Here is a 15,403-nt window from a genome sequence, read left to right as displayed (position 1 = left end):
TTTCCTGTCTTCGTGGTATGATGGTTATATATCTTGGGGCAGATTTGATGGACCACTTGATCTTTTTCTGCCATTACTCTTCTATGTGTCTTTGTCTGTGATTTTAATACTTTTGTTAGAATTTTTGAGGATTTCATTATAATTAATAAAGTGGTGCCAATGGTGCTGCACAATGTCGTTGTGTTCTCAGTTAGCCCTTATACACACGATCGGAGATTCCGACAACCAAATCTGTCGGATTTTGTCCGTCGGATTTTGTCCGTCGGATTTTGTCCGTCGGATTTTGTTCGACGGATTTTGTCCGAAACTGTTGTATACACACGGTCAGACGAAGTTGTCGGAAAATCCGATCGTTCAGAACGTGATGACGTTATTTCATTACGACGGACTATGTTCAGGCTAGTAGCCAATAGCTTTGATGTAGGAATTTGATCTGAGCATGCGTGGCACTTTGTCCGATCGGAATTCTCTACACATGATTGGAGTATGTCCGATCGGAGCATTTTGTCAGAAAATATTTCCGGCAAGTTGGAAAATTTGGTCCGACAGATATTCCGACAGAAACAGTCCGATGCAGACCACACACAGTCGGAATATCCGACAAAATGCTCCGATCGGACACATTCTGTCGGAAATCTCCAATCGTGTGTGTACAAGGGCTTATTGTCATTTTAGCAAAAAAAAAAAAAAAAGGATTCTAACTTTTCCCCACGCTATCCAACAATATAAAAAAGGTTTTCCCTTCATAATTTTACAGCATCCTGATGGTCCATCCCAGTAGTCACTAGAGACGCAGTATATTATAATGTCGCTGGGTTTTAAAATGCTGTATACTGTATCTCTAAAGTATCTCTACGTAAGGTGAAACTAATTTGTTGGTTGCCTTGGGGGAAACTGGGGAAACAGGGAACCAGATAAGTGATAAAACTGGCTGATTAAACTTCAGTTTTATACAAGTTATAAAAGAAGTGATAAAAAGAGAGAAGAATAAAATACAATCAGTACACATATCTAAACAGAGAATTCATAGATATCCTCTGTACACGTACCTGTCTTCACTTCATTCACAATAAATTCACATACAGAGCCGAAGAAGATAGTGGTACACACACACTGTCTGCCATTGAAATAACCACCATTCTTACAGGATGTGCCTGTAATATAAACAGAGATCTGATATTACAGAATGTACATTATAATTGTATAACTGTAAGATATATTTATAGGATTGGGAGGCCATCTAAAATAACATAAGGAACTTGTATCCTAATCCTTTGGGAAATTCAAAAAATATTCTACTACTTGTAAAGCATTAGACTTTGTTAATACTTAATACCTTTAATCATATTTTTGAGGGGGTTCAGATTTTTGAGGATAGTACATTTTTACTTTAAGAACTACTTCTACTACTTCTATCACTAGCATGAATAATAAAAATAGTAAATTGTATTATTAATAGTATTTAAAAACAACTGACATGGAAAGGGTAAGGTACATAACATTGTTTTCTCTCTTTATGGGTGCAGTAACAGAACTTGTATCCTAACCCTTTGGGCAATTCCAAAATTCTTCGACTACTTGTAAAGTAAATAAAATGTAGTTGAAACCTTTAATTTGGTTTTGGAGGGGTGTAGACTTTTGAGAATAGTACATTTTTTTCTTCTAAAAACTACTTTTACTATTACTGCTATTACTACTATCACTAATAAAAATAGTACACCTAATAGTATTACTAAGTATCTATCTAAAGCAAATTACATAGAAAGGGTTAGGTATATAACATTTTTTTTCTCTGTATGGGTGCATAAACCCCAAAAATCCCCTTATAATAGTAATAACCATACAATCAAATGTGTTGATTCTTTAACACAAAATTGCTTTTGTTCTTTACTGACCTGAATTGATTGGGGTAGATGTAGCATAATTGCTTGTGTGTACACTTGTTGGCTTCTGTGTAGATGTTTCATTGGTGGAGTCGGTAGAAAATATTCTACTAGTTTGCTCAGTAGTAGCTTCAGATGTAATAGACCCAACAGTATTAAAAGATGTAATGTAGCTGCTTGGGTATGTACTCGTTGACCTTTGTGAGGGTAGTTTTGTGGTGGAGTCAGTAGAATGTAATCCGCTAGTATGCTCTGTAGTAACTTCAGACCCAGCAGTTATGGAAGAAGTAGTATAACTGCTTACATGTGGACTTGTCTTCTGCGTTGATAATTCAGTGGTAGAGTCAGTAGGATATACTCTACTAGTAAAATCTTTAGTAACTTGAGATGTAATGAAGGAAGGACTAACAGAAGTAGTGAAGTTGTTCATGTCTGTGGTGTAGGTGCCCACATCTGGACTTGGCTTCTGTGTTGACGGTTGTTTAGTATTTTCTGATGTAATGGACCCAGTAGTTACAGAAGATGTGATGTAAATGTTCATGTCTGAACTTGTTGCCTTCTGTGTTGAGCGTTCAGTAATGGAGTCAGTAAGATATACTTTAGTAGTATGTTCTGTAGTAGCTTCAGATGAGATGGACCCAGTAATAATAGAAGATGTGGGGTAGCTGGTCATATCTGGATTTGGCTTCTGTGTTGATGGTTCTTTAATATTAGCAGATGTAATAGACCCAGTATTAAATGAAGATGTGGTGTAGGTGCCCACATCTGGACTTGGCTCCTGTGTTGATGGTACTTTCGTATTTTCTGATGTAATGGACCCAGTAGTTACAGAAGATGTGATGTAACTGTTCATGTCTGAACTTGTTGCCTTCTGTGTTGAGCGTTCAATAATGGAGTCAGTAAGATATACTTTAGTAGTATGTTCTGTAGTAGCTTCAGATGAGATGGACCCAGTAATAATGGAAGATGTGGGGTAGCTGGTCATATCTGGATTTGGCTTCTGTGTTGATGGTTCTTTAATATTACCAGATGTAATAGACCCAGTAGTAAATGAAGATGTGGTGTAGGTGCCCACATCTGGACTTGGCTCCTGTGTTGATGGTACTTTCGTATTTTCTGATGTAATGGACCCAGTAGTTACAGAAGATGTGATGTAACTGTTCATGTCTGAACTTGTTGCCTTTTGTGTTGACCATTCAGTAATGGAGTCAGTAAGATATACTTTAGTAGTATGTTCTGTAGTAGCTTCAGATGTGATGGACCCAGTAATAATGGAAGATGTGGGATAGCTGGTCATATCTGGACTTGGCTTCTGTGTTGATGGTTCTTTGGCATTATCAGATGTAATAGATCCAGTAGTAAATGAAGATGTAGTATAGGTGCCCATGTCTGGACTTGGCTTCTGTGTTGAAAGTTCTTTAGTATTTTCAGATGTAATGGACCCAGTAGTAAATAAAGATGTGATGCTGTTGTTTGAGCTTGTTGCCTTCGGTGTTGACAGTTCAGTGATGGAGTCAGTAAGATATACTTTAGTAGTATGTTCTGTATCATATTCAGATGTAATGGACCCAGTAAAAATGGAAGAGGTGGAGTAGATGATCATGTCAGGACTTGGCTTCTGTGTTGATGGTTCTTTAACATTATCAGATGCAATAGACCCAGTAGTAAAAGAAGATGTGGTGTAGGTGCTCTTGTTTGAACTTGTTGCCTTCTGTGTTAATGGTTCTTTAGTGCCAACAGAAGTATTGTAGTCAGTATTGTTTTCAATAGCAGTTTCTTTTGTATTAGAAATTGTGGAATATTCTAAAGGTGTTTCAGGTATGCTGGAAAAAGTGGATCTTTTGGATGTAGTTTGCAGTGTACCTGTATACTGGCTAGAAATACCAGTTGAAATGGAATTATAGTTAGTATATTCTCCAGTAGTTTGCAATGTAATGGAAGCAGTTGAGTATTCAGAACTAGAATCCAAAATAGTGGGGGCAGTAGTATGCTTTATATTAGAATCAGTCATTGTGAGGCCACTTGTAATTTCGGTAGATATGTCAATTGTAACTAAGTTAGTTGTATGCACTGTGTTAGCTTTAGATGTAATGGGGTCATTTGTAGTTTTTTCTGTACTCCAGTCAGTTTCATATTTTCTGGTAGTCTGAGAGGTAGTAGAGTTCAAGATTATTGTTGTAGTAGTTTCAGTTGTATTGGGGTCACTGACTGATTGACTAGTGGTTTCAGTGTGACTGTTGGTATAGTCTATAGTGGTTTCAGTTATATTGGAGCCAGTAGGAACTTCAGCAAGGTCTGTAGTAGATTCTCTAGTTGTTTCAAATATTCTGGTGGCTTCAGAGACAATGGTATGCGTATTGTTGATTGTAGATTCTGTAATGTCTTGAGATGTAATGGAGCCTGTAGTTGTTTCAGTTGTGGTTGAGTAAATGGTATATTCGTTGGTGGTGTCAGAGGTAATGGAGTCAGTAGGGTTTGTAATAAATTTTCTAGTGGTGGATTCTGTGGATTTTTCAGAAGAAATTTCTGTTGTAGTGTAGAGAGTAGTGTCTTCAGTTGTAATTCTAGATGTAAGGGAGTCAGCTGTAGATTCATTATTAGATTCTATTGTTGTAACGTCAGTGGAAATTTCGGAAGTCAATTCCATGGTAGAGAAGATAGTAGGGTCAGTTATAATAGATGCAGTTGAGTGTTCAGTAATAATTTCCATTGTTGTAAAGTCAGTTGATTTTTTAGAATTCAGTTCATTGGTAGTATATTCATTTGCAAAGGCAGTTGTATTTGAGGCTGTAGTGATTTTAGCAGTGTCAATTGTAATGATGTCACTAGTGATTTCACTATTGTCTCCCAATGTAAAGTAACTCATAGCAGAGGAGGTAGAGTCTACAGGTGCCATTGATGATGTCATGTATTCACTGGTAGCTTCAGAGGTTTTGGCATAAGTAGGTTCTGATGTTTTGGAATCTGGGGATATTTCAACAGTCTGATCTGTTGTAGTAGGAAAAGTTATGTGTGTACTAGTACTGTCAGCATCCATAGTATATCCACTAACTGCATTGGATATGTTGGCATCAGTAGTGATCTCATTATTTTCTACAAACACAGTGGATTCTGTACCATATCCTCTGGTGGTTTCCAAGGTTTTGGTGTCAGTAGTGAGTTCACTAGCAGATGCAAAGGTGAGAGAGCTTGTACTGTACTCCACCTTTGGAAAGGTTGAGCCATCAGTAGTAACACCAGTAATAGGTACATCAGATGTAGGTATACTGAACTGACTGCTTGTAGATGTCATTATGTTACTGGTCATTTTAGGAATTCTAGTGGATGTAGCTGTGGGAAAGAGAAGACAACATCACTAAACCTGAGGCTCATTAAGCATTTCTTCATTATTTTGAATTGCATGTCTCAAGCTGTGCATTGTAGTTTCATCCACAGAATGTTGTGCCGCTCTTATGCCCTATAGAAATGTAGCAAGCAGCTAAAGGAATTATTATTAGAATATGAACAAATAACATTAGCACAGCTCTACGGTATTGAAGTATACCTAGGCTAAAACTTTGTACTTTGAATAGAATAGAAAGATAGTTTGTTCATTTTCTGTAGACACAATAGGAAATGAGAGGATAGCCCTTCAAAATGAGGACAATTCTCTCTTTGTTGTCACCGGAGTAGATGTCCACATTGGATGATTTTTCCCTCTACTCCTGTCTTAGTGACCTTTCCAAATTGTAGATCTGGATCCAATGTGGACACTGAATGCCGAGTGATTTGGCCTATATTGCTGCCCCAGTGACAATTAGGGATGAGCCAAACACAGCCCAGTTCGGTTCACCAGAACTTGCGAACAGACAAAAAATTTGTGTGAACACCATTAAAGTCTATGGGACATGAACGTGAAAAATCAAAAGTGCTCATTTTAAAGGCTTATTTGCATGTTGTTGCCATAAAAAGTGTTTGGGGACCCGGGTACTGCCCCTGTTCATGTGCCAAAAATGACCCCTCATTAGCCTCATTAAAAAACAGACAGCGGGCCAAAGAAAAATAAAAAAAAATAAAAATATGATTAAATGCAGACACACAAAAATATAAATAAAAGTAATAAATACAAAGAACACTGAATAAAAAAAAGATTTTATATATATATATATATATATATATATATATATATATATATATATATATATATATATATATATTTTTTTTTTTTATTAAGAAGGTGAATCTATGGATGTCAATCTTACAAATTGAGTCTTTTTTAAATTCCTTTACACATCATTGAATGTTCAAAGTTAGCAAGGCTTCCTTTTTTTTACTAAGCTAAGTGGACAACCTTTACTTCAGAGTTTTTACATACTTAGCCTGACTGCAGCTTCTTCACATTGGCTTCCCATGTAGCCTTCTGGGCACTGACACTTTATCCCATCATATGTGCCCCCATTTAAGCAGGGAAGACCTGCAGGAAGAAATAGTATAAAGTTTAAGAAATAGGTTACACACCACTAAACTAGCTTCAAATATTGTATAAGTGTATGTTTAGTCAAACACTACTTTGCAATCCTTATAATGGGAGGCCATCAAAAAGAAAAACTGTATTCTAACCCTCTGGGCAATTCTAAAATCCTTCTACTACTTGTAAAGCATTGTACCTTGTTTGCCATATAGCAGTATGGGCATTTGGGGGAGCTGGATTTTGAGAATATTTTTTACTGAAGAATTACTTTATCACTAATAATACAAACCGTACACCTAATAGTATTATTAAAAGTATTTATCTAAAACAAATTACATAGAAAGGATGAGGTATATAACTATTTTCTCTTTTTCTGGGTGCATAAACAAAACATATGCCCTCATAATAGTAATAACAATACAATATTTTTTTTTAATTCTATAAACACACATTGCTTGTGTTCTTTACTTACCTGAAGAAGATGTAGTATAATTGCTTCTGTGTGCACTTGTTTCTTTCTGTGTTGATAGTTCAGTGTTAGAGTCAGTAAAATATACTCTAGTAGTATGCTCTGTAGCAGCTTCAGATGTAATGGATCCAGTAGAAATGGAAATTGAGGGGTAGCTGATCATCTCTGAACTTGGCTTCTGTGTTGATGGTTCTTTAGCATTATCAGATGTAATAGACCAAGTAGTAAATGAAGATTCAGTGGATTTTTCGGGATACATTTCTGTTCTCGTATAGAGGGTAGTGTCTTCAGCTGTAATTCTAGATGCAGTTGAGTCAGCTGTAGATTCACTAGTAGATTCTGTTGTTGTAAGGTCGGTGGAAATTTCAGAAGTCAATTCCATGGTAGAGAAGACAATATGGTCAGTAATAATAGATCCGGTTGACTGCTCAGTAATAATTTCCATTGTTGTGGAATCAGTTGTTTTTTTAGGATTAAATTCATCAGTAGTATATTCACTTGCAATGCCAGTTGTACTTGAGGCTGCTTCAGTTGTAATGATGTCACTGGTGATATCACTATTGGCTTCCAATGTAAAGGAGCTCATAGTAGAGGAGGTAGAGTCTACAGGTGCCATTGCTGTTGTAATGTATTCATTAGTAGATTCAGAGGTGTTGGCATCAGTAGGTTCTGATGTTTTAGAGTCTGGGGATATTTCAACAGTCTGATCTGTTGTAGTAGGAAAAGTTATGTATGTACTAGTACTGTAAGATGTAGCAGCATCTGTAGTATATGTACTAACTTCTTTGGATGTGTTGGCATCAGTAGTGATCTCATTACTCTCTACAGAAACAGTGGATTCTGTTCCATATTCTCTGGTGGTTTCCAAGGTTTTGGTATCAGTAGTGAGTTCACCAGCAGATGCAAAGGTGAGAAAGCTTGTACTGTACTCAGCCTTTGGAGAGGTTGAACCATCAGTAGTAACACCAGTAATAGGTACATCAGATATAGGTGAACTGAACTGGCTGGTTACAGATGTGATTGGTTTTCTGGTGCTTGCAGGAACTTTGGTGGATGTAGCTGTGGAAAACAGCAGACAACATTACATTACCATTATGCTACATTCACACTAGAGCATTGCGTTTTCAGGTATTTTTTTCAAGCGTGTTTTTCAAGTGTTTTTTGAGCATTTTTTTTAGCAGAATTGCACATATGTCAGGAATTTTGTTTTAGCCAATGGAAATCACTAAGGAGGAGGAGATCAGCTAAAAACACCTGAAGAAACTTTCAAACCAAGTGTTTTCAGGTGTACTCATTGATGTTTTATAGGGACAAAAACTCTCAATTCTGCCTGAAAAGCAGCTTATGTACTTTTATGAGAGACAGGCGTTTTCCTACAACCGACAGAATGCTTAGATGTGAATAGGGATCAGCCCGATGTTCAAGTCGAACGTAAGTTCGAACATTGGGTGTTCACCGAATTTAGAACATTATGGGGCGTTCGCAGCTCGCTCTGCTGTGAGAGCCATGATTGGCCAAAGGCCACGCCCCACACTATGTAATACAGCTTATATAGCGGCCATACATAGTGAAATTAATGAGAGCAGCAAAATGACGTTTCTAAAGGAAAAAATGGCATTTAAAACTGATCACGGCTGTAATGTATTTCTGGATCCCGGCAATATACATACAAATCTTTGAAAAAAACTGCATGAGTCCCCCCCCCCCCCCCCCCCCCAGTACATTACCAGGCCCTGTGGGTGCTTTTTTTTACAATCAGAGACAAAAATAATTGTTTTTAATTTTCCATATTTCTCACCGAATGCTGCACAATTCCCTTTTAATAACTGCTAATATCTTAACATTTGCAGACATGTTTTAGGGTGCATCATACAACTGTGCCTACTTTACCTTTTCAGAAAGGCAGTACAGAGAGGAAAAAAAAATACAAACTGCAGTGATCAGTTACCAGAATTTAGGATATGGACGTTAGATCATCAAGAGATTTACCAATTTAGATCGGTTGCTATCAATAATGAAAGCTTTGCTGTTTGCATTACTAAATCAGATATGATTTTGATACGAATTTAACCAATGCCTGGAGGTGACTGCCAATTCACACTGTGGTTCAGAGAACCCGAACTTTCACCCACGTGTTCGTAAAACAGCTCAACTCCAAGATGAATGAAATAAACACTGATATTTTTTTGAAAATCTTTTCAGGTAATGCTCAGACCTGATTCATAACATTGGTACCAACCTTTTGACGCTTTTTTAAAATATTTTCACAAAAACTGAGGGGTCTATGTATAAAACATTTACTGTGCAAATTTCTTAACCATTTGCTGTATTTTATATAATATAATTATCTTCTATGATTACCGGCTCCATCTAATGACCATAATGCACTATTTTCCTGAAATATCTCAATAAAAAAAATACCACATTATGCCCACAAGATGGAACTGACAATCATATAATCATATTATAAACAAAACGGTCAACATTTGTGGTGCCCTTGTGAAAGATTAAGAAATCTGCACAGAGAATGTTTTATACATAGACCCCTTCATTTCTTTCTTTCTAAAACTGAGAATAGAAATGATCATAAATGTCATTTTTTTGGGCTCTGATAAAGGTGGGATCCATGTAATCCAGAAACATGTTGGCACATCTCAGCTTATACCAGTTGAGTGGCACCTTTATTCTCCAATTTATTTCAGCAATAAAAACCTGATAAAGGTCACTTACTGTGATTTGGGGTGTTTTTTAAGGGTCTAGCAGGCTTTAAATGACTTCTGAATGTTACTGTAGCTACTCTGTACCTGTTCATGTACTAAAAATAACCCCTCATTAGCCTTGATCCAAAGCAGTTAGTGCATATACTACGGATGCTGCTATATATTTTTATTTTATTTTTCAAATTGAGTCTTATTTTAAATTCCTTTACACATCATTTCATGTTCAAAGTTAGCACAGATTAATTTTATTTACTAAGCTAAGTGAACGACCTTTTTTCTTCAGATCACAAGTTTGTACATACTTAGCCTGACTGCAGCTTCTTCACATTGGCTTCCCATGTAGCCTTCTGGGCACTGACACTTTATCCCATCATATGTGCCCCCATTTAAGCAGGGAAGACCTGCAGGAAGAAATAGTATAAAGTTTGAGAAATATGCTAAACACCACTAAACTAGCTTCAAATATTTTATAGGTTTATGTTCAGTCAAATACTACTTTGCAATCCTTATAATGGGAGGCCATCTAAAAGAAAAACTGTATCCTAACCCTTCTAAAATTCTTCTACTACTTGTAAAGCATTGTACCTTGTTTGCCATAGATAGCAACATGGAAAGAAAATGTACGTGATACCTTTTAATTATATGCTGGATTTTGAGGATATTTTTACTCTAAAAACTACTTCTACTTCTACTACTATCACTAATAATAAAAATTGTACACCTAATAGTATTATTAAAAGTATTTATGTAAAACAAAACGACATAGAAAGGATGAGGTATATAACTATTTTCTCTTTTTCTGGGTGCATAAACAGAAAAATCTCCTTATAATAGTAATAACAATACAACATAATGTGTTAATTCTATAACACAAATTGTTTTTGTTCTTTACTTACCTGAATTGGTTGTGGAAGATGTAGTATAATTGCTTCTGTGTGCACTTGTTTCTTTCTGTGTTGATAGTTCAGTGTTAGAGTCAGTAAAATATACTCTAGTAGTATGCTCTGTAGCAGCTTCAGATGTAATGGACCCAGTAGAAATGGAAATTGAGGGGTAGCTGATCATCTCTGGACTTGGCTTCTGTGTTGATGGTTCTTTAGCATTATCAGATGTAATAGACCAAGTAGTAAATGAAGATTCTGTGGATTTTTCGGGATACATTTCTGTTCTCGTATAGAGGGTAGTGTCTTCAGTTGTAATTCTAGATGCAATGGAGTCAGCTGTAGATTCACTAGTAGATTCTATTGTTGTAAGGTCGGTGGAAATTTCAGAAGTCAATTCCATGGTAGAGAAGACAATAGGGTCAGTAATAATAGATCCGGTTGAGTGTTCAGTAATAATTTCCATTGTTGTGAAATCGGTTGTTTTTTTAGGATTCAATTCATCAGTAGTATATTCACTTGCAATGCCAGTTGTACTTGAGGCTGCTTCAGTTGTAATGATGTCACTGGTGATATCACTATTGGCTTCCAATGTAAAGGAGATCATAGTAGAGGAGGTAGAGTCTACAGGTGCCATTGCTGTTGTAATGTGTTCATTAGTAGATTCAGAGGTGTTGGCATCAGTAGGTTCTAATGTTTTAGAGTCTGGGGATATTTCAACAGTCTGATCTGTTGTAGTTGGAAAAGTTATGTATGTACTAGTACTGTCAGATGTAGCAGCATCTGTAATATATGTACTAACTTCTTTGGATGTGTTGGCATCAGTAGTGATCTCATTACTCTCTACAGAAACAGTGGATTCTGTTCCATATTCTCTGGTGGTTTCCAAGGTTTTGGTGTCAGTAGTGAGTTCACCAGCAGATACAAAGGTGAGAGAGCTTGTACTGTACTCAGCCTTTGGAGAGGTTGAACTATGTGTAGTAACACCAGTAATAGGTACATCAGATATAATTGAACTTAACTGGCTGGTTACAGATGTCATTGGTTTACTGGTGCTTGCAGGAGCTTTGGTGGATGTAACTGTGGAAAACAGCAAACAACATTACATTACCATTATGCTACATTCACACTAGAGCGTCGCATTTTCAGGCATTTTTTCAAGTGTGTTTTTCAAGTGTTTTTGAGCATTTTTTTGGCTCTTAAAAAGGTGAGATTCATGTAACCCTGAAACATGTTGGCAGATCTCAGCTTATACCAGTTGAGTGGCACCTTTATTTTCCAATTTATTTCAGCAATGAAAACCAGATAAAGGTCACGTAATGTGATTTGGGGTGTTTTTTAAGGGCCTAGCAGGCTTTAACTGGCTTCTGAATGTTACTGAAGCTACTGTATTCTGCACCTGTTCATGTACCAAAAATTACCCCTCACTAGTCTCATTTAAAAAAGACAGCAAGATAAAGAAATAAGCGCCTTTTTTTTAGGGGGGACCCCTGCGCCATTTTTATTAACTTTGGCGCAGGATTCATCTTAATATTCATTTCAGAACCGAAGGGCCTGGTATGGATTTTGGGGGGACCCCAACGCAACTTTTTTTGAATTTTTGGTTCGGGATTCCCATTAATATTCATACCAAACCCAAAGGGCCTGTTAATGGACTGGGGGGGAGGGGGATGTCATTTTTTTCAATGAGTTTTATCTATATTGCCAAAACTTGAAAATTCATTACAACCACAATCAGAATTAAAAAACGTTTTTTTCTTTTAGAAATGTAATTTTGCTGTGGTATTGTTCTAAACACGGGAAAACTGTTCCACGTTACAGGCATACTATAGACACCCCCAAGCATTATATTTAAAGGAATATTTCATTTTTATTGTTTCACTTATAATAATTATTAAAATCACTGCTCCTGAAAAAAAAAAACTGTTGTTATAACTTTTTTTTGCTTTGATACATGTCCCCTGGGGCAGGACCCGGGTCCCCAAACACTTTTTATGGCAATAAATTGCATATAAGCCTTTAAAATGAGCACTATTGTTCCATGGCTTACGAATTTGCCGCAAACACTACATAATGTTTGCTATTCGGCGAACACCCGATGTTCGAGTCAAACTTACGTTCAATTCGAACATCAGGCTCATCCATACTCAGATAGGGCACTCATGGAACATATGTGACCAAATGCAGAGTAAGGCCAGTTGGTGTTTTAGCAGTAACCTTTCACAATCTGGAAGGTACAGAGCCTTTCAAATCTTTCAGGTGATAAGGGGCTGGAGAGAGAGATCCTGGTGAAATTGGGCCTTTTTTTGCAACAAGAGACAAACAGCAAACATTTATAAATTCTGTATTTCTTACTGAATACTGCACCATTCCCTTTTAATAATGACTAATATCTTATTATTGCAGACATGTTTTAGGGTGTATCATATGAATGCACCTACTCTATTTTAAAAAAAATGCAACACAAAGAGAAACAATAAAATACAACCTGCAGTGATCAGTAACCAAAATTCAGTGTATAGAATTTAGATCACCAAAATAATAATTTAAATTGGTTGCTAGAAATTTTAGAAGTTTTGCTGTTTACATTACTTACATAGTTACATAGTTAGTCAGGTTGAAAAGAGACACAAGTCCATCCAGTTCAACCAAAAAAATATATATGGCATACAATCCCATATACCCAATTCTATACCGACAGTTGATCCAGAGGAAGGCTAAAAAAACAGCAGAGCATGATCCAATTTGCTAAAGCAGGGAAAAAAATTCCTTCCTGATCCGACAAGAGGCAATTGGATTTTCCCCGGATCAACTTTACCTATAAATGTTAGTACCCAGTTATATTACGTACACTTAGGAAATAATCCAGGCCTTTCTTAAAGCAATCTACTGAGCTGGCCAGAACCACCTCTGTAGTGAGTCTATTCCACAATCCCTTTTCACAGCTCGTACTGTGAAGAAACCTTTCCGTATTTGGAGATGAAATCTCTTTTCCTCTAGACGTAAAGAGTGCCCCCTTGTACTCTTTGTTGACTGTAAAGTGAATAACTCAACACCAAGTTCACTATATGGACCCCTTATATATTTGTACATGTTGATCATATCCCCCTTAATCTCCTCCTGATCCTGATTACTGAATCAGATAGCATTTTGGTACTAATATAAACCATATCTGGTACAGAGGTGACTGTCAATTCACACTGAGGGCCAGAGAATCTGAGCTTACACACATGTGTCCCCAAACAGCTCACCTCCTAGGTAGCTGAAATAAACAATTTAACATTTTTAAAAATTATACCAGTGGTACCTTCCCTTCCAACATCTATGCCTGACCTCTCAAATCCTCTTCTGGAGGAATAGTCAAACATTCCCATAGACACACTCCTAAACCTTGTGGATGGCCTTCCCAGAAGAGTTAAAGCTGTTATAGCTGCAAAGGGTGGGCCAACCCAATATTGAACCCAACGGACTAATACTGGGATGCCATTAAAGTTCATGTGCGTGTAAAGGCAGGTGTCCCAATACTTTTGGTAATAAAGTGTGTATATATATATATATATATATATATATATATATATATATATATATATATATATATATATATATATATATATATATATAACATATTTATTTATTTATTTATTTTAATTAAGAAGGTGAATCTATGGATATCACTCATACAAACTGAGTCTTTTTGTAAATTCCTTTACATATGATTGGAAGTTCAAAGTTAACACAGCTTCCTTTTATTTACTAAGCTAAATGAACAATCTTTACTTCAGATCACAGGTTTGTACATACTTGGCCTGACTGCAGAAAATTCACATTGGCTTCCAAAGTAATCTTCTGGGCACACACACTTTATCCCATTATAAGTGCCACCATTGAAGCAGAGAAGACCTGCAGGAAGAAAAGGTATAACGTCTGAGAAATAGTTTACATATATTATTATTCTTTTTTGTATTTTCATTTTCATTACATATCTTATTTGTACTCAGGTGTAATCATTGATGTCTATGGGGAGAAAAACTTGAAATTCTGCCTAAAAAGTAGCTTATGTACTTTTATGTGTGACAGGTGTTTTGCTTCAAGCGACAGAATGGTTAAATGTGAACAGGGACCATTGAAATGAATGTGATTTTGCTTGTTTTGAGCTTCCAGCTACAAGCTACAAAACGTTCAAGTGTGAACGAGACCTTAAACATAAAGCTATTGAAGCATTTATTCAGTATTTTAGATGTCACACCACTACTGTGTCTTGTATGATGAAGCAAAAGGAATAAGCATTGGAATGAGAAGGAATAACATTAGCAAAGCTCTACTTTGGCTCTGTACTTTGAATAGAGTAGGGAGATATTTCCCTTCATTTTCTGTAAACACAACAAAAAGTGAGAGGATAGCTTTCCAAAATGAATAAAATCCCCTATTTGTTGTCGCTGGAGAAGATGTCCGCCTTGGATGATTTTCCTTCTATCCCTGTTTCCGTGACAATTCCAAATTGTGGATCTGGATCCAATGTGGACACTGGCTGGATGAGATGTCCACATTGGACAATTTTCCCTCTATCGCTGTTCAGGCGACAATTCAAAATTTTGGATCTGGGTCTCTCCCCTCCAGTCCTGGTGACAATGGTCACTAGGAGCAATAGAGTGGGTCAATGTCTCCAGTGGAACACACACACCTTCCTTCAACCTTCCAACAGGGAGCGCACTAATGGTACAGATGTGACCAAATGCAGAGTAAAGCCCCTTATATATGATCGGACTTTCTGATGGGAAATGTTCGATGACAGCCTGTTTTCTGTAAATCCAACCGTGTCTATGCTCCATCGGGCAATTGTTGTCAGATATCTGCCAACAGATGTTGGCTAGCAGATTTTCAAATTTTCAAATGTGTGTTGTTGGATTTTCTGAGAATGTGCACACAAGTCCGTTGGACAAAAGTCCAAAGTACAAACACGCATGCTCGGAAGCAGAATCGGTCAGTCTTGTAAACTTGCG

The 15,403-nt window shown here is 36.8% G+C and overlaps 1 protein-coding gene across 3 annotated transcripts in view; it reads right to left on the bottom strand.

Moving 5' to 3' along the window:
- LOC143961274 (uncharacterized) overlaps positions 1-15,403 on the bottom strand; it is a 102,018-nt gene that overhangs the window by 78,614 nt on the left and 8,001 nt on the right. For all 3 annotated transcript variants that reach the window (XM_077470523.1, XM_077470524.1, XM_077470525.1), the window contains exons 3-9: positions 14,205-14,303; positions 10,419-11,483; positions 9,825-9,923; positions 6,806-7,861; positions 6,238-6,336; positions 1,896-5,213; positions 1,050-1,154 (exon numbers count right to left, since the gene is read on the bottom strand). In XM_077470523.1, coding sequence (XP_077326649.1) covers positions 1,050-1,154; positions 1,896-5,213; positions 6,238-6,336; positions 6,806-7,861; positions 9,825-9,923; positions 10,419-11,483; positions 14,205-14,303 — 5,841 coding nt within the window. The remainder of the gene's footprint in view (positions 1-1,049; positions 1,155-1,895; positions 5,214-6,237; positions 6,337-6,805; positions 7,862-9,824; positions 9,924-10,418; positions 11,484-14,204; positions 14,304-15,403) is intronic.

This window comes from Lithobates pipiens, unplaced genomic scaffold, assembly GCF_037356315.1.
Source record: "Lithobates pipiens isolate NorthernLeopardFrog02 unplaced genomic scaffold, aLitPip1_a1.2 Scaffold_8, whole genome shotgun sequence".
NCBI classification, from domain to species: domain Eukaryota; kingdom Metazoa; phylum Chordata; class Amphibia; order Anura; family Ranidae; genus Lithobates; species Lithobates pipiens.
This window is presented reverse-complemented; position numbering and strand designations above follow the sequence as displayed.